The 25,529-nt window shown below is 39.6% G+C and overlaps 2 protein-coding genes across 2 annotated transcripts; one reads left to right on the plus strand and one right to left on the minus strand.

Annotated features, from left to right (window-relative positions):
- Nucleotides 1-4,474: 4,474 nt before the first annotated feature.
- On the plus strand, nt 4,475-21,233 carry LOC135619307 (uncharacterized). Its single transcript, XM_065121202.1, has 7 exons — nt 4,475-4,759; nt 5,567-5,596; nt 7,505-7,603; nt 7,861-8,023; nt 12,553-12,868; nt 12,982-13,036; nt 20,927-21,233. The coding sequence occupies exons 1-7, from the start codon at nt 4,628-4,630 to the stop codon at nt 20,999-21,001; spliced, it is 870 nt and encodes a 289-aa protein (XP_064977274.1). The 5' UTR covers nt 4,475-4,627; the 3' UTR covers nt 21,002-21,233.
- A 1,516-nt stretch (nt 21,234-22,749) lies between these two features.
- LOC135619306 (uncharacterized) lies at nt 22,750-24,932 on the minus strand. Its single transcript, XM_065121201.1, has one exon. It carries the CDS (start codon nt 24,344-24,346, stop codon nt 23,072-23,074), a length of 1,275 nt encoding a protein of 424 aa, XP_064977273.1. The 5' UTR covers nt 24,347-24,932; the 3' UTR covers nt 22,750-23,071.
- Between the last annotated feature and the right edge of the window lie 597 nt (nt 24,933-25,529).

The raw sequence follows: 25,529 nt of genomic DNA on the forward strand, positions 1-25,529 counted from the left end.
CTCTTAGAATGGTCTCTAAACTTTAAGAGGAGGGACTCTATACTTTACAAGGGTTTTCAACTCTAGAAACACAGAGTTTTTATTCACTTTTCTTCCTACTCTATGCAGGAATAGCTAGGGTATTTATAGACCCCAAATGGCTTCAAAACTTGGAGCCAAAATTCAAATCCCCGAAATTTCGGGGTACGAGCGGTACCACTAGCTGCAGCTTGACACTGGGCGGTACCACCACCCATACTGGCGGTACCACCGCTTGATAGTATTGGAGACTGAGTCCAGACTAACGGTACCATCGCCTGACATAGTCTTGGAGATTGTGCCACGACGGTGTCACCTATTGGGTTACTGTTTCAACCTTTCATTGGGCCCAACATAGTCCATACATGGGCCCAACTGGTCCCTAATTGGGTTGGACCAATTCAAACCTAATTATGTGCTAACTATGAAATTTAAGGCATACAATAAGCTAAATAAGTCTTAAGTCTAGGTTTCTTCTGGCAATCTTTTGATGATCTCTCGGCAATGTTCCAACGGACTCCCGACAAGTTCATGGACTTCAAGACAATCTTTTTGGCGAGTTCTGACGAGCTTCTCTGGCAAGCTCCTGGACTTCTCGGTCAATTCCGATAGAACTTTTGACGAATTTTTGGACTTTCGACGAACTCTCGAACTCCCAATGAAATCTCGTTCTTGACTCTGGGACTTCATTTTGCTTTATGCCTTAATCACTATCATAGTTAATCCTACACAAGTAAAATATACTTCGATCTAAACAATTATTACAACGCTTGAATCATATTGTCCGGCATGTCATTGGTTCATCGACGCTTCATCTGATTCTTCGGCGCATCGTCCTCTCTTACGACCTATTATCCAATCGGCCAGTTGACCTCCGCAACTCCAATTTTCTTGGTGTAATTTTTGCTCTTTTTGGCCCGATGTCCGAACCCATGGCTCGAAGACTTCCGTTGTCTAGAAGATCTTCTCAACTAGGGTTCTGCGGGAAGTTGCTCTCCAACTTCTTCTTGCTCAACATGTCCTGTAGGTAGATCAACATCAGGCTCTACACTATCTTCCTACACATCTCCCCCATCACCCTGATATACTGGAGGAGTAAAATTGGAGTTGCGTTGGCTGGTGCCTTCCAACTTCTTCTGCAGAAGTATTGGCTGGTGCCTTTTTCTTTAAATCTTCAAAAGTTTGATCCTCTAAGAAGATTACGTCTCTGCTTCTAAACATCTTCCGCTTTTCTGGATCCCAAAGCCTATAACCAAAATAATCATGTGAGTAGCCAAGAAAAATACATTTTTTAGTCTTACCATCCAACTTGGACCTCTCATTATCTGGAATATGTACAAATGCACGACAACCAAACACTCTCAAATGCTTGTAGAAAATATCTTTCCTTGACCATACATGCTCTACAACATCATCATCTAGGGCTTTACATGGTGATAAGTTGATCACATCACCTACAGTCCTCAAAGTCTCATCCCAAAACCTTTTGGGTAGCTTGGCCTATGAAAGCATATATCTGATCTTTTCCATGATGGTGTGGTTCATCTTCTTTGTAATTGCATTATGTTGAGGTGTACTAAGAACTGTCATCTCATGTTGGATCCCATGTGACCTACAATAATCATTAAATAATCCTATATACTCACCACCATTATATGATCTTATGCATTTCAATTGTCTTTCTGTCTCCCTTTTAACCCTAGCATGAAACTATTTGAAGACATTAATAACTTGATCTTTGGTCTTCAAAGTATAGGCCCAAAATTTCCTGGAAAAATCATCTATAAAAGTGACAAAATAAAGTGCACCACTTATACCAAGAACATCAACAGATCCACTAGGAGTTTTTGTCCTCAAAGGACCACATACATTTGTATAAACACGGTCTAAGACATGTATTTTTTTTAGATAAAGTAGGACTAGCAAATGAAACTCTATGTTGTTTACCAACCAAACAATCAATACAAGGGTTCAGATATATACCTCTGAGGTCTAGCAATACCTCTCTCTTGGAAAGAGATTGCAACCCCTTCTCGCTCATGTGTCCCAATCGTCTATGCCACAACTTCATACTGAAGTCTTTTTCTGTAGCATTTAACTGCTCACCATAAGCTTTAGCCTGCAACCTGTACAAAGTATGACATTTCTTTCCACTAGCTATAACAAGAGAACCCTTACTGGGCTTCCATTGCTCTCTATGAAATCTGCTATCATAGTCTTCATCATCTAGCCTTCTAACTGAAATTAAATTCAGTCTCAAGTCAACTATATGCCTCACATCCTTAAGCACCAACATACAACCAAGGTTGGTCTTTAAATGGATATCACCCATGCCTATGATGTCTGCTGTGCCATAGTTGCCCATCTTGACAATACCAAAATTTTCAGACCTGTATATAGCAAAAACTCCCTCCGTGGTGTAGTATTATAAGAAGCACATGTGTCAATCACCCACTCAAAATCCTGACACACAAGAAAAAATATCATCAGAAGGAGACAAAATCAAATAATCACCACCCTATACTGTAGTTGTGATATTATCTTTTGACTCTATAGACTCCACTTCTTTTTCTTTTTCTTACTCTTCTTATGTTACTTACATTGGTTCTTGTAATGTCCTTTCTCACCATAGTTATAGCTAACAATAACTTTTCTTGATCTTGACATGCTCCTACTTATGCGTGAACTGCTTCTAGACTTTGACCTTCCTCTGTTTTCTGAGATAAGTGCTTGTGAATTATTCTGAGATATTGTTGAACTCTTTCTTCTCAACTCCTCATTCAATAAACTGCTTATTACTTGACTCATAATGATAACACCATTTGGTGTAGAATTACTAAGGGAAACCACTAGTGTCTCCTAACTTGCTGATAATGAACTGAGAAGTAACAATGCCTGCAACTCATCATCAAGAGACATTTTCATAGAGGATAACTGGTTAGTAATACTTTGCATTTCATTCAAATGCTCAGCAATAGAAGCACCCTCTCTATATTTTAGGTTCATGAGTTTTCTGATAAAAAAAGCTTTATTGCTAGTTGTTTTTCTTTCGTAGAGACTTTCCAACTTTTTCCAAAGAGAATATACAGAAATTTCAGTAGAAACATGGTGAAAGACACTATCATCGAGCCATTGTCAAATAAATCTAATTGTTTTTTTATCTAACATCTTCCGCTCATCATTTGTCATAGTTATGGGTTTTGCACTATCCCCTTGTAAAGGTCCATACAAATCTTTGCAATACAAGAGATCTTCTATTCTTGGTTTCCATATCATCCAATTGTTTTCATTTAAACTAATCATTTAAACTTATGATCCAATGGTTTTGCACTATCCCCTTGTAAAGGTCCATACAAATCTTTGCAATACAAGAGATCTTCTATTCTTGGTTTCCATATCATCCAATTGTTTTCATTTAAACTAATCATACGAGAAACATTACTGACCTCAATGTTCAAATACAAAAATTAAATCACCAAAATCCTGCTCCGATACCAATTGATGAGATATAATGCGGAATAACTTTTGTATATGAACAAATACTAGTAAGGCATGATATGCAGTGGAATTAAATGAAATCACAATCAAATATAACACTAAGATATACGTGGAAAACTTCTCCAATGTGAAGGGTAAAAACCACGGGGCAAACTAGAGATAATCCATTAGGAGAATAATGAATATACATATTTCAATCTCTTGCCCTAAGCCCTAGCAACAATCACAAGAGAATAACTGGGATACAAGGATCACATTACTATCCATAATATCTAAAACCTCCCCAAGTAATCACAACAAGAGTCTATTGTAGATTTGATCTAACATGAGATGAGAACACTACTAGATGATTGAGAACAATCTCTCTACGTTGTCCTTGTTTTCTTCCCTTTCTTTCTCTTATTTTTCTACCTTTTTCTTCTCCTCTTTTCTACTACAAAGATCTCTAATATTACTGCTCTTGTTGCTGCTCTATTTATGGAGTTTTTGATAGCCACCACACCCCCCCTAATGTTAATTAGGGTTAGATTAAGAGGAATGAGATATGAACTGATAAAGCTCACATTGGGTTGAATATGGGCTGTCAGCCCAACATTAACTATATAGTAAATATATGAGTGCTGTTCTTACATAAGCAATTATTTACAGAATATATATGTATGTATAAAAAAGAAAAATCAGCAGATTCTACACACGATACAGTGAATTTTGTTATGCATACATTTGAAACATTTGGACTCAAATCAATGATTTATTTTTCCTTGATCAAAACATTGAAACAGAACATGAGTGCTGTTTTCACTCTTATTTTCTGTTGACCCAATAAAAATATAATTGAATTTAAGATCGCGTGCATTTTATTTTTTGAAACATAGTCTAAGTAGGAGACATCAGCCCGGCCCGGCCCAATCTACTGCTACTTAGGGGATTAACCCAGCTTGCCCGCGGCCAGGGATGACTTGATACAAGGGAAAGGCTAAAACCTAAAGACGAGGGAGAGAGACGACGGAGGCAACCCAAACCTCGTACGATCCTAGCTTTACAATCAGCGACATTCGAATTCCATGTCACGAGCCGTGAGTTTGGAGATGCCGTATCTGAATGCATAGAGATGCAAGTGGCGGCCTTGAAGAACGTGCTCAGGTCACGGGAATGGAGTTCCCTCTCGCCGCCAATCGCTTCCGCGCTGTTCCACTCATCTCCGGTCTCCCTCGCCAAACGCAGCTCCAATTTGGGCCGCGAGGTGGGTGCCCGAATCCCCCTTGTTTCCCTTTCTCCCCTCTCTTTTGTTCTTTCGTCTTTGTTCGCTCGACCTAGAACTGGCATTTCTCTTTTCTTGGTCGGTTGTTGTTGCGGTTACTTCTGGAGATTCACCTGTGGGTTCTTTTTTTATACTTTAGGCTATTTTTTTTTGTTTGGGTAGGAAAATTGTTGCCTTTTGCCATCATTTCTTTCGTACTTATGGGATAATACAAGATACAAATTTTCACGTCTTTCAATGCTGTTTGATACACGAGGATTTCTTCTCGATGATAGAGTCACGTAAGCAATTGCAGGGGTAGATATGTTTACACCGGTCAGGAGATTTTTTTATGTGCTTATAGTTAAGGAGTAAATTCTGTGATACAATAGTCTTTTTTAATTGCATATGTACCATCTCTTCAGATATTCACCAGGTGATTATATTGATATTTTTTGTGGACTCCTAAAATTATTTACCAGCTTTGCTTCAGTTGCTTCTTTTGCTTTTCTTTTGGGTGTCTTAGGCATATTCATGTGAAATCTGCTAGTTCGATAATTGAAAGAGAAGCATAGCCTACTATGAGAAACATCACTGACTATATTATCTTCTTAAATTATACAAGTTGGAAGAGAAGCATGACTGACTCCATGTTATCAAATCTTGTTTCAGAAAAACAAAAAAAGAAAAAGAAAAAGTGTTCTGCTCACTTTGAGTTGGATGGCTACTTTCTTAACATTTATGAGTAAATATGTTGCCTTTTTGTCTCCTCATGAATTGACCATAACTTCTGTGATCAAATTATTTCAGGATGAAAGAAGACATGAAGAACCATCAAAGGTGCGATAAATCTGAACCATCCGTACTTTTCTAATTAACTAGGTTGCTCCATTTTCTAGGTCTTTTGTTTGCATATATCATGCCAATGTAAATATCTTTGTTCATTAGTCATGAACATTCATGAGGCCAGGTTGTGTAAATTACAATTTTTTTTGAGAGGGATGGTGGAGAAACACCAGCATTCTACATGTTTGCTCATCAGATACAAATCAGTGTACCACGGATTTCAAATGCTTCTTTGTTGACTGCTATATACTTCCTTTTTCCTGCAGGGCTGGTTTCTAAGGAACATAGAATACTGACATGTCGATAGCACAAAGGTCTATATGACACATTATTGAGGGTTAATATCAGAACAGTCAAAACAATGAATAAAAGAGATGCCAGGCTATGAAAAAGAGGAAGGAAAGGAAAGCATGAGGAAATTATTAAGTTTGATTCTAGTTATTGTTGAGTATTTTTGGGTACATGGTACTTTCGAAACTGTGCTTTCCTTAACAAAAATGCTGCTTTGATTCACTACCAAGATTCTTCCCTGGGTGATTCCTCTCTCCCAAACATGATGTGTGGGGCCCATATGATTCACCCACCCCCTAAATAGCAGCACACTTTTTGTAAAGGCTCCTCATCGACAATTCAATTAGCATGTAACTATTTTCATATTTGTAAATGCCATATTTACCCAATATGTTGTGACTTTTTAAAAGACTTGATTCATACTAAAAAAAAGGGAAAAGAAAAAAGGTATAATTCATGATGCTTAGTGATGACATATGGTACTATTGTCTGTCTATACAATCTGCTTGCATTCTGTTTGGCATGAGATTACATATTTGTCTTTGGTTGAGTTGGATGTTCGGAGGTAACATTATGTCTAACATCAGATAAGGATTGTCTTTTTGATTGGCACTGGGCTGAAATCTACCATGCCAGCAAGGTATTTGTACAAGATACGTTGATCTATGCTGTGCTGTTCTGTAGCTAGATGGCTTTTGTCCTATGCTGGTTGATACAGTGGCATACCAACTAGCATGATTAACCAATTGTGTTTAGCTAGAAAGGTCCCCTTCCGTGAATCAACAATTCCTGTAATTAAACGAGGATTTGATTGAGGTGAATTTTGGGTTTGTAAAGGAGCAGCAAGCTGGAAAAAGAAAGAAAAAGGAAAAGACTAACTCTAGCATGTTGCCCTCTTTGAGTTTGAATCCTTGGATTAAACTTGGCCTAATACGATTTTCTGTAAAGTAGGGTATTTAATTTGGCTTGGACTTGTACTGGACAGTAGATTGTCTCATTCCTCGTAAACACATTGATTATATTCTCATGGTCAGAACTTTTTCTTTTGACTTCAAGTGCTTCTATCCGTATCCTTGGTCTGCTTCCTTTCCATTTGATATGAAACTTCCTTTGTCTCTTTTTTACCTGTTTTATGTGTGTTGAGCTCGGGAGAGGATGAAATTTTTGTAATTTGATACAAAATGACTTTTTTTCTAGCTTATTCACTTTTTTATGTTTATTCTCTTTTACCTGTAATTTTGCTACACTCCGAGTCTCATCACTTTCCTTTGGTTTATTAATATCACAAATTTGTTAATAGTTAACAACAGAAAAGGAAAATTAAAATAATGTCACACATTTACATGGAATAGTCCTTGCTGCCTAATGTGCCTGCCATGCAAATCCGAAATTTGTTTTTAAAAAATGCTGAGTCCATCTATAGTTGCCCAATTGTTGATCCTTGGTAACTGTATGTGCTTATTGGAATATGTCTATCTTGGAAAAGCAATGATCCAATTCATGCAATGGATCTGCAGTAATTGGTTGATTGATTGTTTAGCAGTAGTTTAATGATTTATCTTACATTTGCTTGTCTACTTTATCACAGTAACAAAACCATCTTATGAACAGAATTACATCAGATATTCAGTTCATCAAAAGCGAGCAGATGCAAGGGGTGCTCTTAAAAATATTATTTTCAATGGAACACACTCCAAGCAGTATTTTCAGGTACAGTTTTCAGTACTTTGTGCCCGATATGCATTATGCATCTCTTTAGTGATTTTTTGGGGCCAGCTTTATAACTTCCATTGTCACCTTTCTCCTAGCATGTTGAGACCCACAGGGTATCCCATTGGTACTCACTGAATTTCTCTTGTAAACACAGTTCTATCCTTTGAATATATGTTATTCTTTCTTCGTAAATTCTTGCATTTTTTCCGGGTGCAATTAGTCAAACTTATCTATTTTGTGCATGATATTGCTAGGATGAAGATATTCAATGGCATGTTGATAGAAAAAGCAATAGAAATTTCAAAGTAGAAGATAGTTCACATGAATCGGACAAACATCAACGACTAAAATATACGGGTACACCAAAGCATCAGAGAACATCAAACCATCGAAAAAGCAAATGTGGCAGAATCCAACGTGAGTCACTTTTTTACCTTGCTCTTTGTTTAATAGACATTTTAACAACAGTGTCGTTGTGGGATCTATATTATAATAGTTAAATTGTGAGGTGTAGTATGTACAATCACAAGACTTGGCAGACTAATTAGTTTTCTGGAACTACCATGCTACTGCTATTCAGAACAAGGATTTTAATTTCAAATAATACTGCCTGTATCGGGTGGTACGTATCGGTCTGTCAGCAGACCGGTACACGGACCCCCCGCTACCGGGTGGTACCGTCGATTGGGGCTATTTCCGCCTCGTTACCGTCCTAAATCGGGCGGTGACTGAGGGAGAAGAAAGAAGAGGGAGAAGGGTGGTATTAACCGAGGAAGAAAGAAAACGGAGAAGAGAAGAACTTGGAGATCGGCGCCGCTCTCCCTCCTCGTTTGTCGGTGACTTCTCCTCATCTATGCGAGGAGAAGAATCCTCGGCATCGTGGAGAGAAGAGAGGCAATGTCGCGGGCAGAAAATAGGAGACGTCGTCTCGGTGAAACCGTTATTTTTTTCACTTATATATATATATATATATATGTATATATATATGTATATACATATAAAGACGATGTCGCCTCGTTTTCTGCTCGTTTGGGGAGAAGAAACTGAGGTTTCTTTTCCCTATGCGCCAAAAAGGGTGACGAGGCAGTTGCCCCTTTTTTTTCACTTATATATATATATATATATATATATATATATATATATATATATATATATATATATATATATATATATATATATATATATATATATATATATATACATATATATCGAGCGGGGAGAAGAAACTTTCTTCTTCCTACGTGCCAAAAAGGGCGACGAGGTAGTCGACCTTTTTTTTACTTATATACATCAAATTTAATCATCATCATAATTAAAATCGTCATTCCTAAATATATCATCTTTTTCTTTCTCTCGTCCTTCTTCATTAAAATATGTTAACTCCTCTTCGACAATGACAAGAGATGAGCTTGAGGCTTTTGCACTTATTTTTTCTTTCATCATTTGTCCTGTATATGCTTATAATTCTCCAATACCTAAGGCTCTTACCATATCTCCTCATGTCAACCTGTCATCTTCAATTACAAGGTTATCTTTGGCATCTTGTAAGTTCACACCTATTTCCCCCACTAACCACTTATTTGAATCATCAATGTCTTGTAATGAGATTGGATCAATATTATTTCGTAAATCATGATGAGTCTTCAATACTTGATTATACTTTATATAAATAAGATCATATAATTGTTGATGCTATAATCGATTTCTTCTCTTTGTATAAATCTATCATGCCATATAATTTAAAAATATATTAATACATGCATCTAAGAACAATAGGTCAATTGAAACAAAAATATTATGTGATCCTTATATACTCAAAGACACTCCAGTTATGCTCATAACCCGTAACATTACATGTCAAATTAAGAATTTTGATAGCCAACTATTGTAAGTTTCAAATAGATTTTATCATTTAGTTGCAAAATTTACTTGATTATTAGTAATAATATATTATACATAAAATTAATAATATAAATTTAATAAAACTTGGGGATGTAGTTGTCCTAGATCGAACTGTAATTGGAATTCCAAAAAGAGCATTAGCATTTTTGTATAAAGATAATTCACGTATGATCTTATCTTGCATCTCAAGGTTTAGAACTAATTTTGCAATGCAATAATATATCCTATTTACAATTTTTGCATCAAACTCAATGGATGTATTTCTATAAAAGAATTCTGGGTTCAAATAATATCTTGCTGCATGTAATGAACGATGAAGTTGACAATTCTATCTTTCGTTAATGATTGTAAATATTTTCTAATACATTTCTTCATTTTCATCAAAAGACTTTTGAATCGTTTCCTTTACTTTATCCATAGTAGCATAAGTATATTTCATTGCAAGCTTATTTTCATTATCTACCAACCGAAGGATTCGAATAAGAGGGCCTATTACTTTTAATATATAAATTATAAGATTCTAAAAGGATGACATTAAGATGATATCATCAGCCCTCTTGCCTTTCGCGTCTTTTTCTTATATGTTTATAACCCATTTCTTCGAGGTACATGTTTCTCAGGTTATGCTTTTGATGATGCACACTCTGTATTGTTAAGAAATTGCAAATCGGGTGACACCATATCTCACTAATTCCTTGTTGCCTGTGAATTCTCCTATCATATTCAAAACCCCAATAAGATTATAGAGAATCCAACGATAAATATTGCCCTTTTCAAAGTTTTTTTATTTTAGAAATCTTTCCAATATCCTTTAACATTTAATCAATACAATTTGCCACACATAGAGTCCAATATAAGTGGTTGCCTTTTTGCTTCAAGTAATTTACTCAAGACAAAGGATAATAAAATTGATAAGACAGTCACATTGTTCTTCCATTCAAATTGGAGGCATAGAGTAATTAAAAGATTAAAAAATTCAAAAGATAAATCTTACTAGCTAACACATAGTTACTTTCATTGTCAGTTATAATTTGGACGATATTTTGTTCCCCAATTTCTTCCACAAACTTGTCAAGAAACTCATATATCTTTTCTATGGATTTTATAAAAGATGATGCATCTATTGACTTTACAAACATGATTTCTAAATAACAATTGACCATAAAATTAATTATACTCCTATGTCTCTTGACGGTTTAAGCATGTGACATAATAGAGCAATTATGCTTTACCTATGATTTTGACATTTAATAAGTCATTTGTATAATCCAACTCTTTTTCTAATAATAGAACTCGCAACTCATAATAATTTGGAGGTTTTAATTTTCCATAATATCTTTCAATAGCTTCAATTATCTCCTTAAAACTATATAAATGACGAGTACTAAGGGGAAGGCTAGCTTAATAGAAGAAGCAAGTAATGTGCTGAATTGTTCTCCTTCTTATTTCCTTATCACAAGCATCACTTATATTTATTTGTCTTAATTTTGCTCCTGCTTGCTCTTGTTGCTTTTGTGATCCTTGAAACTTTTATAAGTCTATCGGTCCCTTTTTACCCTTTTTAACAACTATGATATTTTTCCTTTTTTGTCATACTCTTTTTTTACTTGAATTGACACTTTCAGAATAATCATTTTCTTCATCATCTCTAATATGTTTGACAATATCCTTGGGTAAACTCCTATAAGATTCATTCCTTTGCATCTTTTTTTAAGTCATATAAGCCAACGATTCTTTTTTTACATCAGGTGGACACCTTGCATGCTGATACATTCTTGAAATTTTCTACTTGATGCTGCTTTGCATGAAAAATATCACCTCTACGAGTCTTATCACAAAAGATACAAGTAACTGTATTAGGATCTTTAGAATCCTTTAGATAATTATATTTCCAAGCAGGATCCTTCTTGAATTTTTTGAAGAATCTTCTGAATTGCTTTGTATACTTGTCATTAATCCTGAAACCTTAGTAATAGTTCTAAACGAATAGAGATTAGCAGTTTAAAGTCTAAATAGTATATTACTAATCTAAATAGAGATTGCTTTGTATAGTAGTTAATAATTTACTATTAACAGTATATTATTTACTACTAACAATAATTAGAGGGGGAGAACAAAACTATTAACAGTAGTTAGAGAGGGAGAAAAGAGTCACCGACAGTGGAAAGTGGAGAAGGAGAGGGCAGTGATGGTGGAGGAACTTTCGGATGACGGCGGCGGAGGCAGAGGCGGAGGCGGAGGAAGCTTTGGATGACAATAGAGGTCGCAGAGGAATTTACAGACACTAGTAGCGGCGACGGAAGTTGTGGACGGTGACGTCGTGGGTGGAGGAAGCTTGAGAGATATCCGTCGATGGTGGATGAAGTTGCAATCCTCTCCCTCGACGGTGGAAGGAGCTGCATACAGAAACAACGGCAATAGAAGAAACTGTGCAAGAAAGCTAGATCGTTGGACTCGTCCGTCGACGATAGAGGAAGCCTTGGTCCTATGCATCAGTGACAGAGGCAGTAGCAGAGAAAGCGTCAACGACGGAGGTAGAAGCTGCGGTAGGGTTTATGGCTCGGGGTCATGCAGGGGTGCAAGGGGTGGGGTTTTGCGGGTACAGTAAAAGAAAGTAGCTAGTTGGTTCAATCAAACCAACTAGCTACTGTTCAATTGAACCATATTGAAAACTTTGGTTCGGTTGCTTCGTTTGAATCGGGCGCTTGCTCGAAGCACCCGACGCTTGGGTTTAGGCAAGTGCCCAGGCGATGCTTCACTGAAGCGCATTGCCTGGTTGGAACTTGAGGTGCTCGGCCCTCGCCTCGCCTTACCTCACGCGAGCTCCTAGGCAAGCGCCTAGGTGCTTATTTAAACCACTACAACTAAGTAGATTAAGGAAAAAAGAACAATTCAAGGTGCTGCAGTTTTTCTAACTACAAGTTCTACCAGCGCGGATAGGCATATTCAACAAGGATTTGTTCTATATTGTTTTTCATAATTTGTGCTGTTACTGTAGATAATTGCTTTGAGTCTCATTTCACAAACATAACATCTTTGTTTAGGTAGAAAAAATGGGCAAAGCTTTGATGATGAGGATGATGACTGTGGGCATCCTAAGACAAAATTCTCAGCTAGCTTTGGCGGACAAAGATGTTTTACATGGTCTTTTAATTCTCAGGACAGACTTCATTTTGAGAATTTTACTAATGGATTTGAGTGGAGAGATCATTCACAGCAGGCTAAAGCTAGGACACGAGTGTGGAGCGAAAGCGATATTGAAGAGGAAGATGAATCAAATGATATTGGCCTGCAATCCCATAGATTTGCTCTTGGACTGCCACTCGTGGGTTCCCTAAAATTAGATGATGTGAAATGCGCGTAAGTTATTTTTTGTAGCTGTATGAAAGTTAATGTTATCCTGGACAGCTCAGCTTCAAGATATAATGCTTCTAGCTTTCTAATTTCTTGTTCATCTCTGATTTATTTACCAGTTTCCGCTCATCTGCTTTAAAGTGGCACCCTGACAAGCATGAAGGAACTTCACAGGTCTGCTTTAAACTTTTCTCAGTATCTTGTGCTGGTATGTTGAGCTATCATCTCTATAAAATGGGATAGTAAGAGGCCTACTTGATCAAGACTTCATTCACCAGCCATTGGAGAACAAATAAGCAAGTTAATTATTTACTGCAAAAGTCAGGAATGTCCAGGATCAGTTATTGTAGTGGAGAAAATTCTTTCTTGCTTGAACATTATTATAATATACAATCTTTATCCTTTGATTAGGGTTGCAAAAACTGTTTGCAAAACAGCTTGTTTTTTGGCTCGTTAAAGCCTCTCTCAAGCTTGTTTGCCAAAGTTAGTTCACCATTTTTTATTTCATTTGTTAAATGAGTGAAGCTAGAGCAAGGCAAACCTTACACATTTAGGCTTAGTAAGCTCGTGAACCAAGGTCTTCAATTCAAATTTATATTTATATATATATATAAATATATATATATATATATATATATATATATATATACGCGACGTTGCGGAGGCGATGTCGCCTCGTTTTTTTACGACGTCGCCTCGGTGGGGAGAAGAGAGGCGACGTCGTCAAATTTTTATTATATATATATATATACATATATATATATATACATATATATCGAACGGTATACCACTCGGTATACAGCATTGTACCATACTATACCGTACCGAGCGAATGTCGAAATTCCGGTATGGTACGATATTTCAATCCTTGTTGTGAACAATCCCACTTATTGATTCTTGAACGAGCTCATTTGTTAATGAAAAATTTCAAGGACAAGTTCATAACTTCCAATCATGGGTAGATGAGTGATCACAAGAATACTCTTTTACAATCTGAGACTAAAAATTGACTCCATTAAGTATTAAAGTGGATGAATCCAATACTCTTAAAAAATAAGACCAAAATTAATTTTGTGAAAACTAAACTTGTAACATCTAGGGTTAAGGTTTATTTTAGCTCATGTGGTTTTGGCCGTGGACCTCTTAAGCCTTTATGGTTTGCTCATGTCTAAAATAACCTTTACGCTTTTAAAAACGTAGTATATAATTCCCTCCCGTCAAGTTTGAGTTAACAGATGTTAGAGTTTCCTTATGTGGTATGCTAATTCATAATAAACCATTAATATAATGGCACGTGTAATTTATGATTAAGGTCTATTTTAGCCCTTGTAGTTTTGGTCATGGACCTCTTAAGTCCTTATGGTTTGCTTGTGTCTAAAATAACCTATACATTTTAAAAAATATAGCATATTAGCTCCTCCCGTCAAGTTTGAGTTAATAGATGTTAGAGTCTGCTTACGTGGTATGCTGACTCACAATAAATTATTAATATAATAACACGTGTAATTTAAGTTAAAAAAAAATTGAGACCTTTATCAATGGCGGGAGGAGGCGTCATCATGAAAGTGACCACCAGTAGTAGCACCAAGCTACTGTTGCCTAGCAGGGAGTTGTATGCATGCAGCCTCTCTCGCGCTGATGACGAGCTCAGGAGCTTTTGGTCTTGCCTCAAGTGGATGTGCGTCGATCAATCCGACGCTAAGCATACAGTGGTCTCTTGGTCCCTCTTCCTCCTGGGCGTTTTTGTCCCCACCACCTCCCACTTTGTCCTCTCCTGCGCCCCCACCCATCACCGTGCCTATGATATGGTGGTCCAACTCTCCCTCACCTCTGCTTTCGGTCTCTCTTACCTCTGCCTCTCCGTCTTCGTCCGTCGCTACGACCTTCGTCGCTTTTGCTTCCTCGACAAGCTGGTCAGGGAGAGCGAGCGGGAGCGGGAGGGCTTCATGGACCAGCTTAACCCTTTTGCATGCTCTCTGTCTTCGTGATGCCATGCTTCGCAGGGGAGGTGGCTTACAAGGTATGGTGGTACTCATCGGGATCGGAGCAGGTGTTGTTCGTGATGGCGGGCAGCGCCATGGTGGCATGCGCCCTGGAGCTGGCGAGTGACATTCAGAAACTCCTAAGCTCAACGCGGGAGAGGCTGTGTGCGTATGATGCCTTGCTAGGCAGCAGCGGCTCGGTGCTGTTGCTGGTGGTCGCTTTTATGATGACGTCTCCTCCCGCCATTGATAGATGTCTTAATTTTTTAAAAAACTTAAATTACACGTGTAATATTAATGGTTTTTTGTAAGTCAGCATGTCACGTAAGCAAACTCTAACGTCTGTTAACTCAATCTTGATAGGAGGGGCTTATATATTATGTTTTCGAAAATGTAAGAGTTATTTTAGACACGAATAAACCATAAGGGCTTAAAAGGTTTATGGTCAAAACAATGGGGTCTAAAATGGACCTATAGGGTCTAAAATGGACTTTAATCCTAAATTACACGTATCATTATATTAATGATTTATTATCAGTTAGTATGTCATGTAAGCAGATTCTAACGTCTTGTCACGGACTTAGTTGGTTTTGCCTAAGTCGTGCGGCACCCTTGCATGTCCGTCCGCAAAGGTCAGCCTCCCCGAAGACTCCCATTGTCCCTTAGGACCAACAAAAGAGAGAACGGGCTAGAGAGAACGCCTCAATCGGGATCCATAAACAAACATCTCCGAAAAACACTTCATAGACAATGCAAATTACAAACAGACTTTACAAGCTCTGAACAGTGGCACAACAAAGGGTAAAATGGTCCATTACAGACCGAAAATCTCTCGTACGTGTTAACATGACACAACCTTTATTTACAAGCCTAAAGATGCCACCAACCCAACTAAAATGAGACTATTAAGCCTTCGGCTGCCCCTTTACATGCTGTACAAGGCATGAACATGCCAAAAAACACGGACATACATAAGCATTACATCAAACACCTTGTTTAGAAGTTTATCCGTAACATTCTCCCCCACTTATTCCTTCGACGTCCTCGTTGAAGCCTTTGTCGGCACTGCAACTCGCCTTTGCTGAGTCTTCAATCCTCTGTTCCAGCTACAATGCGCCTCTTGGCTCCTTGCTGCTCTCCGCTGCTGTTTTTTTTGAGTAGTTGAACCTTTGATCCGCCATGCTGCTTCAACTCACCAATGACTCTGACTCTGGTGTGGGGTTGGCTGAGTTGTGTTGATCCTTGTTGATTCCTGCGGATCCCCAAATGAAGGAAAAGACCATCCTTACTGCGCCAGTCTCTCAAATTCCTCATATTGCTTGAACTGGGTGGATGCTTGTTGGAGCTTTAACGAACATCGTCTCGCAAACTTCTGAAGTTTTGGGTCCTTCCTCCACAAAATTTGCTCATTGACTCTTCCTTCACTTAGTTGTCACATCCAAGTAGGTTCGCATTACTTCCGCTTTCGATTGGCATTTTCGTTAGGAAATGAAGCGGATAATCTACTCTCAATAGCACTGATCACCGTTGGTGAGGATTTGACAACTATTGTCTTCCATTATCTTCGAAGGGTCTTTGAACTTGTGCAGAGCTCCTCTGCTGGATAGATAAGAGAATTGGGGTACTCGGTTTCGCCCATTCTCTTAAGGGTTGAGAAGGCAAAAGTTACTTGACTTCGCCCGCCTCCTCGAGGTTGTACTTCATGCATCGAGCTGGTTACTGGCCTTCGCCTGCTCTTTGCTCACACTTCTGAAGCACTTGAAGTGTTTGCACTCCTTGCGTTGAGTTAGTTATTGTGATTTACCTTCTCAATGCCATTGAACTTCTGGAATGCAGGAAGTTTTCACCCCAACTTGGAGTAATTCTTTCATAGGTTTGGTCGCCTCTGGGATTGTACCGTCTTCTCCATCAACCCTACCGCCTACTCCTCTGAGTAGCAAAGGTACAGCACCGCGTACTGCCTGCTTCGTTCCTTGGTTATGCACTCTTGCATGACCCGAAGTCCTTCACTTTCGGCTATCTTTGATGAGAAGCACATTGATACCGGTCTTACGAAGTTCTTCGGCCTCTGCCCTTCAGCCTTGTCTCGGTACTTGGAGATTGCCTCTGCATTCTCCACCTCCTCGGCCCCTTTCACGACCAAGCGCTCTCCCTCCATGAGAGCAAGGGATCAATGACTTTCACGGAAGTCCCGCCTCTGCAGTACCATGGCGCTGCCATGCCCATGGCCCTACTATCCGTCGCCTCGCATCTGCATCCCTTTTCTTCACGATCAGTATATATGTCTCCGTGGCACTCCTCTGAGTCCACCTCCATTCTAACTGATGCTTGATTTTGGGTAGCTAAGTCCCTCTGGACTCGTCGTCGCTTCCTCGCCCCTTTCGACCCCCTGCTTCAACACCTCTGTGTTCTCCAAGCAGTCCGTTTGGTCGATGGAAAGACAGACTGCAACTCCTATGCATGGCCTCTGCCATCACGTTGTAGGGTTTGCACCGATTCTGTTCTCCTTAGCTTCCTTGGTAACAACGTTCGCTTACTCGGCCTTGTCCTCTGACTTGCCGGGCTCCCTTAAGCGAATATGAGCTCTGGAGCAGTCCAACTCTCCAGCTGCTTCGATCATACCTCTGCATGATCAAGTTCCTCCCATGGAACTCACTGGTACTTGCATTCGAACTTTTCCCTTGGTGGAACCCAGCCCCCATATGCTGATGACCAAGGTTTTCCTCCGATGCAAAATTCGATGCACGCACGGAAGACCCGCCTCTGCGCTACCATGGCCTTCACTCCTTGAATCCATAGCCCTTCTTGTCGTCGTGTTGTTCACCGAAGTGGAGCTCCCAGTAGCTCCCGATCATACCTCCATATGATCTAGTCCCTCCCGGGACTAGGTCGTGTGTATCGCGTTGCCACAAACTGTTCCACCACGATTCGCTGCACCATGTCGCCTCCTGGTGACATCTCCATTGCATTCTGATCCTTATGGAATAAACTCGAATTGTGAACCCTCCATGTGTGGCCTCTGCCAATACATCGCAGGGTCTCCTCCACCTTCGATTTTGTTCGCTCCTTTAGCAATCGACCTTCATCCACCCACTCTTGGGTCACACCTAGATGAAGCACCGCTCTAGGACAGTCCGTCGCCTAATAGCTCCCGAAGTCCACCGACTTCACTGTAATTTGTGCACCATTGTCTGGATCCAGGGCCTCTGCCCCTACCAGCACAATCTACACTGCGCACTGCTTCCTTCATGGCAACTTGAATGACAACACTGTGGCATATTCTTCAAGAGTACTCGCCTCCGCGTCCTCTTGCCCCGTGCTAAGGCCTTCTGAACCCAACTTCGCCTCCGCAAATTGAGTCACCTTAGTTCCTCCATCAAATGCTCCTCCGAGATAAGGTGCATGTGCCCAGAAGCTCCCTTCGTCTTTGGCACCATGCAAGATGAGTCCGCTCTATTAGAATGAAGGCCCCATGGAACAACATGATCCTACTCTTGCCTCTGCAAGAGTTCATGTCCTTGACCTTTGTCTAAGGAAAGCCCTGTGCCTCTGCTCCATGTTCCAACTTCTATGCTGGCTCCCTTCATGCGGCTTGGGTACTTCGCCAAGTTACACCCAAGTTGCTCCGCTCCTCGTTTTTGCATTGAGTCGATGGTGGCCCTCGCGCCCACCATTCCACGGGTCAGCCCTCCCTTGAGTCCGATCTCCATATCGACTCCAAGTGTGCCTTCATTTAAGTTGCTTTGGGTCGCTCTCCCACTTGATCTCGCAATGCATCCACCAATGCATTCTCTCAAGCGAGATCATACGATGACTCCTCGCCGCTTGCTCAGTCCATCGAGCTTCGTGGAGTTGTTGTTTGTTGAGGTACTCCTCCTCAACATGTGCGGTCCGTCGCACATGATTCTTCCTCTGGAGAGCCGGGACTTATCCCTCCTGGATAGCTGTCCCATTGGAGCAACATCTCTCTTCGTTTCGGAGACTACCATCCCCTTGGACTACTCCGATCTGCTGAACAAACTGTGCATTGTTCTGCCTCCTGCAAACGCACTTGCTAGATTGCGACTCCACGTCAATACAGCCCCCGCTGCACCACTCAAGGCCTAGCAACATGCTGAACTCGTTGCACACTTCAGCCTCCTACGGACGTATCCTTCACATGCCGAAGAGAAAGTTTCAATGCTCCATGGCGCCGAGTTTCGGTGCCTTGGGATGGCCACGAACATTCCATCGTCCGCATACAAGCCCATGCATGAGTACCAAATTCTTCGAATTAACAATTCCCCTCACCTCTGTGAGCTTTGCATAACTCTTTTGGTCGTTGAGCAACTCATTCCATCTTGGATGGTCTCATCCTTTACCAAGCGTCCGCTTGCCTTGAGCACCATCAAGTATGGTTGTCAACGTTGAGCCGTAGCTCAAACTCAGCCATCCCAACCTTTGTGCGCTCCACATTCTTCCAAGCTTGCCTGTTCTCGTGGTGCCTCTTACGCGAAGGGTTGGCCATTCCTCTGAATGCCAATCTCGGATGCCCGCTCCTCTGAGCGACTCCTTTTCCCTACATCTCCATGCCCGTTTTGCTCCAAACGATCACGCGTGTGCCGACTGCCCTCAACGCAGCCCCGCTAGGTCCCCCACGTTTGCATGCTAAGTGTTTCTATGAGTGCTTGTCCCGCTCTGATACCATCTGTCACGGACTTAGCTGGTTTTGCCTAAGTCGTGCGGCACCCTTGCGTGTCCGTCCGCAAAGGTCAGCCTCCCCGAAGACTCCCATTGTCTCTTAGGACCAACAAAAGAGAGAACGGGCTAGAGAGAACGCCTCAATCGGGATCCATAAGCAAACATCTCCGAAAAACACTTCATAGACAATGCAAATTACAAACAAACTTTACAAGCTCTGAACAGTGGCACAACAAAGGGTAAAATGGTCCATTATAGACCGAAAATCTCTCGTACGTGTCAACATGACACAACCTTTATTTACAAGCCTAAAGAGGCCACCAACCCAACTAAAATGGGACTATTAAGCCTTCGGCCGCCCCTTTACATGCTGTACAAGACATGAACATGTCAAAAGACACGGACATACATAAGCATTACATCAAACACCTTGTTTAGAAGTTTGTCCGTGACAGTCTGTTAACTCAAACTTGATTGGAGGGGCTTATATGTTATGTTTTTTAAAATGTAAGGGTTATTTTAGACATGAATAAACCATAAGGGCTTAAGAAGTCCATGACCAAAACCATAAAGGTTAAAATGAACCTTAACCCTAACATCTAATATGTAAACCTACTGCCTAGTTAAATAAATTTGTGGTGAACTGAACTTTAAACCAAGCTTGAGCCTATAAACACTATAGTTGTCAAGCTCGAACATTATTTCTAGCTTGACTCATGTATGGAGCTGAGCTTGAGCTCCCCTAATATAAATCTAGTCAAGCTCGTAGAAAGCAAAGCTCGATTTGGCCCAATTGTGACCGTCTTTGAATTAGTATATCTACTATCTTGGCCCACTATATCTTCTCCTTGGGTTTGATTTTCTTCTGTGGTTTGTTTCCTTTACCAATTTACTTATCCGCTCAATACCCAAAAGGAAGGAATGGAACCTATTTCTTGTATTGAATTTTGGTTGCCAACTACTCATGGCTTTGCTGTGTTCTGAGGTGTATGCCCAATTCATGTCCTTTATACCTGTACTCATGAGGTAGATTTCTTTTACATTTTTTCAATAGCAAGATTTCCAAGTCTTACTCTACAATTTAGTGCTAATGACAGAGAGAAAAAGTGAACCCAGTTTGACATGGTGTCACTTAATCCTGCTGCAACCATGCAACAGTCTTGAATTTGCCTTTTGAATTGAGGAGGGAGAGTTTTCTATCTGAGTTAATGTTTGAAGGAGCGGATTATTAATGTGCTTTAGCCAAGCAGCTGATGTCCATTCTAGGCTTGATATGTTTCCTCCATAAAGTTCTTTTAACGTCTTATTTGTGCAATGGCATGTCATGCTGCACCTGCTCGGCTGTGTAAGTGGCCATTTTTCTTGACATCACTTGTTTAATAAGCATCTTCTTTTACTGCAGGCAGTAGCAGAGGAAAAATTCAAGCTCTGCGTGGAAGCATACAAAACACTCTGCAAGAGCCTGAAGTCAAGCTAGGGTGTCTACTAGACGAGTCAATTAGGACTAGTATTGGAAATTATACAGAGAAATTTGATGACATTGCGAGTTCTACAAAAAAACATGCATTTGTTGATTTATCTGTTCGTTTTATGCGTTGTATTCCTTGAAAGATGGGTCTCATTTGTTACCGTCAGAATTCGATTGTCTGAATGCTGAAGGATTTAAAACCTTCAGCATTATAATACAACCTTGAGATCCATTTGCTGCAGCTATTAATTTCTGATTACTACCTTTGAAGGATGATCTGAAAATTTTGAATCCTCCAACTTTCATTATTTCTAGTGATTAAGCAATATATGTATATGTATATGTACATATACATAGGGGGAAGATTGCGTTTGTCAAACATTTCTTCTTCTTCAACCTTTTAATTCAATTTGTGGTTACACTGCTGTGATTAATAATAGGAATCATATGCTAAAGCATTAATGGGTTGTATAAAGCATCAAGCGAGGAACAAGCATGCTCACGTAGCTTAGGCTCTACCCATAACCTCATTCAATCGAAGATTTAGTACTAACTTCAAAAAGAAAATTACTTTAGATGATCTAAGTTGTCCCAAATACTAACTCTTATATAGGTTGGCTTAAGGCTTTAGTTAACTAGGTAAAATAGGAAGCAGATCTCTTATCTAATGAGATCTTAATATGAAATCCATATCATAAAAAAAAAGGGATTGATTTCAGCCAAACTAAATGGATATACTATTTTCACATCAACTGTAGAAGAACTCAAAAATAAGAATCAATAAATATAATAAGTTCCTACTAATATGGGTCTGCATAAGGTCACAATATAGACAACTTTGACACATGCAAAGGACCAAAACAATTGTTTTTTTTAATTTGAAAAGGAACAATCTAACCACGAGATCAAGTTTCAATCTTACTGGGCTCAGACTTGTCTATCGTCAATGGTACTTTTTAACTTTGCATCTCACCTGATACTCCTGTGGAAGGTCATTCGCCATCATTTTAATTCATCAAATATTTAACCAGGGATATACTTCTATCACATAAGTTGTATTGTTGCCTTTCCCTATTATATGTGTTAAAACTAAAAATTTCCCCCATTTAATTTAATCACAAACATCTACAACATCATGCCAAAATCCTGCTAGTCGATACTTGGGAATTTAAAGACTTAAGAAGTCAAACAAATATATTGAAGAATAAATATATAATAAGACCTAACTTATCAAAGTATGATGAGAAAACACTAGTCAGTTTAAAAAAAAAAATACAATAAATGCTTTAAATTGGATCTTGGACAACTATGAGAACTTAGGTTCCAATCTACTATATGATAAAAATATTAAAATGATAAGAAATGCTTGGAGTACCATGAACAAACAAACACAACAGCCCTCAAATAAGTCAGAAAAGAAGAATCAAGTTTTAAGCAAGAAGATCTCATTCAGCTTATGGTCAATTATTATAAATTGACACAAAATTCACCGAACCAAAAGTGAGAGACATTCACATTCCTGTTTACTTGATAACTCATACGGAAAAAAAAAAAAACATTTCTGGCGCCTCATACTCAACCTGTGTTTCTGTTATTAACATATCACTCTAAACAATTCTGATGTGTACGTAAACTTTCAAAAACTAAAATTTTTTTTTGGCAAAAGGGTAAGAAAAAATAAAAAATGTCAATTGAGGTTTTAAACTTCCAGCCTTTGGCAAGTGAATCTGACACCACCACCACCAAACACAGGCCAATGTTTAAAGAGTAACTTTCAAAATATGATTATGCAGTTCCTCTTAGTGAACACAAATACTTTTGCACCTGCACTAGAAGAGAAAATCATCTTCAACAGAAACCATATCATACTTATAATAGTCAAGAACTGGCAACCCTGAGAAAAGCTACCGATCATCTTTACAAGGAAAAGTTGACAGAGAAAAAGAATGAGTCATAAACTCATTCGATCTCCAGGACTGCAGTAACCATTGACTAGCAAAGCTTATCATTAGCTACTTCCTCGAATCAGCAAAGCTTACCATACTGATACTTCCATGGCTTCCTTCAAATAATCTTGCATCACAGTGTTTTCCTTGAAGTAAGATCCAACTCCATTTCCTTCTGCCTTAATTCAAGGGATAGGCGTTCATTCTCAATCTTCATTCGTTCATTTTCCATTCTCATCATATTTAGTTCTCTGTCCTTCTTCTTACTAAACCTTTGCCACTTGTAGCGTTGTTTTTCGAGCTCCAGCATCTGAGCCTGAATATGCAATTTCTTCTCCTCAAGCTGAAGCGGATAATTAACCCAGTGCTGCTGTATCAGTGTTGATTTAGATCCTTCTGAAAATACTTGGTTCATATCTAAGGTTAAGCCTTGAGGTTGAAGGCTTCTAGTAGAATTTTGTAAAGCAGATGTGTCACCAAAAACCGCTTCTTCATGGTTCACCCCATGCCTCATCCTTTTTGGGAAGCATGATGCCACCATATTCCCGTGCACATTATGCTCGTCAGCATCACCTTCCTCGTCATCACCGTCAGCACTTTGATCATCTTCATCAACATCTTCATGTGAGCCTCTCCTTCTGTCATGCTCATCTCTACTTCCAAGTGCCAACTGCAACGATCGTTGAAGAGCTGGGTCAGCAGGTAGATTCAACCGGTTACAATTATGATAGGAGCACATCTCCTCGTAGAAAAGATGTTTTGAGCTCAAAATCTTCCTCACATCATCCTTCATCTTTTCTGAGAGATTACTCATACGGTCCAAAAGTGCCGGATTCTCAACCACCTTGCAAGATGTACCCCTACCAAGGATATCGGTGAGCCTCTTGTATCTCTTATTAAGATCATTGAATTTATCTTCACATTGTTGAGGTGACACATAACATCTCCTCTCGGCCATAACTTTTGATATGGCCTTCCACTTCCCCTTTTTCTGCAATATTGCATACTTCCTCCTCCCACCACACTCAGAAGGAGCATCTTCTCCTACGTAAGAGACCGCAGTTATCAAAAGCCTAACCATTGCATCAGTCCACTTCATTCGCTGCCACGGACAGCCCTTCTTCTCTCTGCCAGCCTCATTTTGAGCATCAACTCCATCCTCGGTCAAGATTGGCTCATCGTCATCGCTCATTGAGGTCCTGCCACGCTCTCCTTTATGGTAGTCCATGATGGAAACACCTTCTCGGTGATCAGATTCCTGCAAGTGGCTGCCTGATACACCGAAGGCGTCACACACCGGTGGGTGATGGATCATCGAGCCCTGATGCATGTACATGTTTCCTTGCAAAGCCAGCACACCATACGAAGCTCCCGACATCATGCTTCCATCATTTAAGTTTCCCTCCATATCGCATCATTCAGAAGCGAAGTCCCCAATCAATTTTGTCCAATTCGGTCCTCGTTAGACTTAACGCTTATCAGTAATTCCACAAAACATTCAGAAGCCAAAGTGAATCACAAAAATATTCCACATTTCTTGCAGCTCCTACTGGCTTCTTCACACCAATCCAACCAACCATCAACCCTCTTGTCCTTCAAATGTTTATACTTGGAAGCCAAAATCCAAACCCTAGCGCTCAGCAATCACAGGAAAATCACAAAAAGAACAAAACTTTATGCAAAACCAGACAAGAAATCGATCACAATGACCAGAAAATCTCCTTCCTTGAGCACAGAATCACCTGGGCCTGACCCCAGATCACGGCACTAAGAAAACCAAGCAACCGGAGGGAAGACGAACTAATCTGGATCGCAAGGAGCCATGTCCACGCCCTTTTGCGAAGCGAGAGAGTCCGGTTGCCTGCGAGGATCCCAAGAATCGTCGACACCCGCGGATCGTGAAAGGAGGAGCGCTTCTTTTATTGGAATGACAGGCGGCGAAAAGGGGGCTCGTTTGGAAGGGGATGGCATTAGTGCGTGAGCGCACGGCCGGCGTTCGGGGAAAATGATCCCCCACGCACAACATTTACGTGCGCAGAGAACCAATCGATGAGAGTGGGACCCCAGCAAGGCAAAATGATGAAACGTGGACCCGTGCGTAACTTCGACGAGTATCAAAGCCATGTAGGGGGATGGCATCATTGGGGGTATCGAATAAGTAACTTTGATTTCCATTGACCTTTGAGTATAGCTTCTTGATTCAATGATTGATGTGTTCAGCAGGCTTTTAATTGATGACCTGTTTGTAAAATACATCCCGAGAGAAATATTAAAAAAAAAAAATTACACAATATGCAAATACTGACTTTATCTGCTAGAATATCTCCTCGGATATTATTATTAATTATAATACTTGAATATATCTATAATATTATTAAAAAATAATCTATAAAAATATTTGAATAGTTTATTGAAAAAACTTTCATAATTGATTTTTTATCGGATGATCTCATAATTATTTTAGTTATGAGTATTTTTTTTCTTATTTGGATGAAAACAATCACACTATTTATGTTGAATGATATTAGAATCAAGATAGACAGATATTATAGTCTTTTTTATTTTTATTTTCTGTTGAAATAGTCTAATCT

This window comes from Musa acuminata, chromosome BXJ2-8, assembly GCF_036884655.1.
Source record: "Musa acuminata AAA Group cultivar baxijiao chromosome BXJ2-8, Cavendish_Baxijiao_AAA, whole genome shotgun sequence".
Taxonomy (NCBI): Eukaryota; Viridiplantae; Streptophyta; class Magnoliopsida; order Zingiberales; family Musaceae; genus Musa; species Musa acuminata.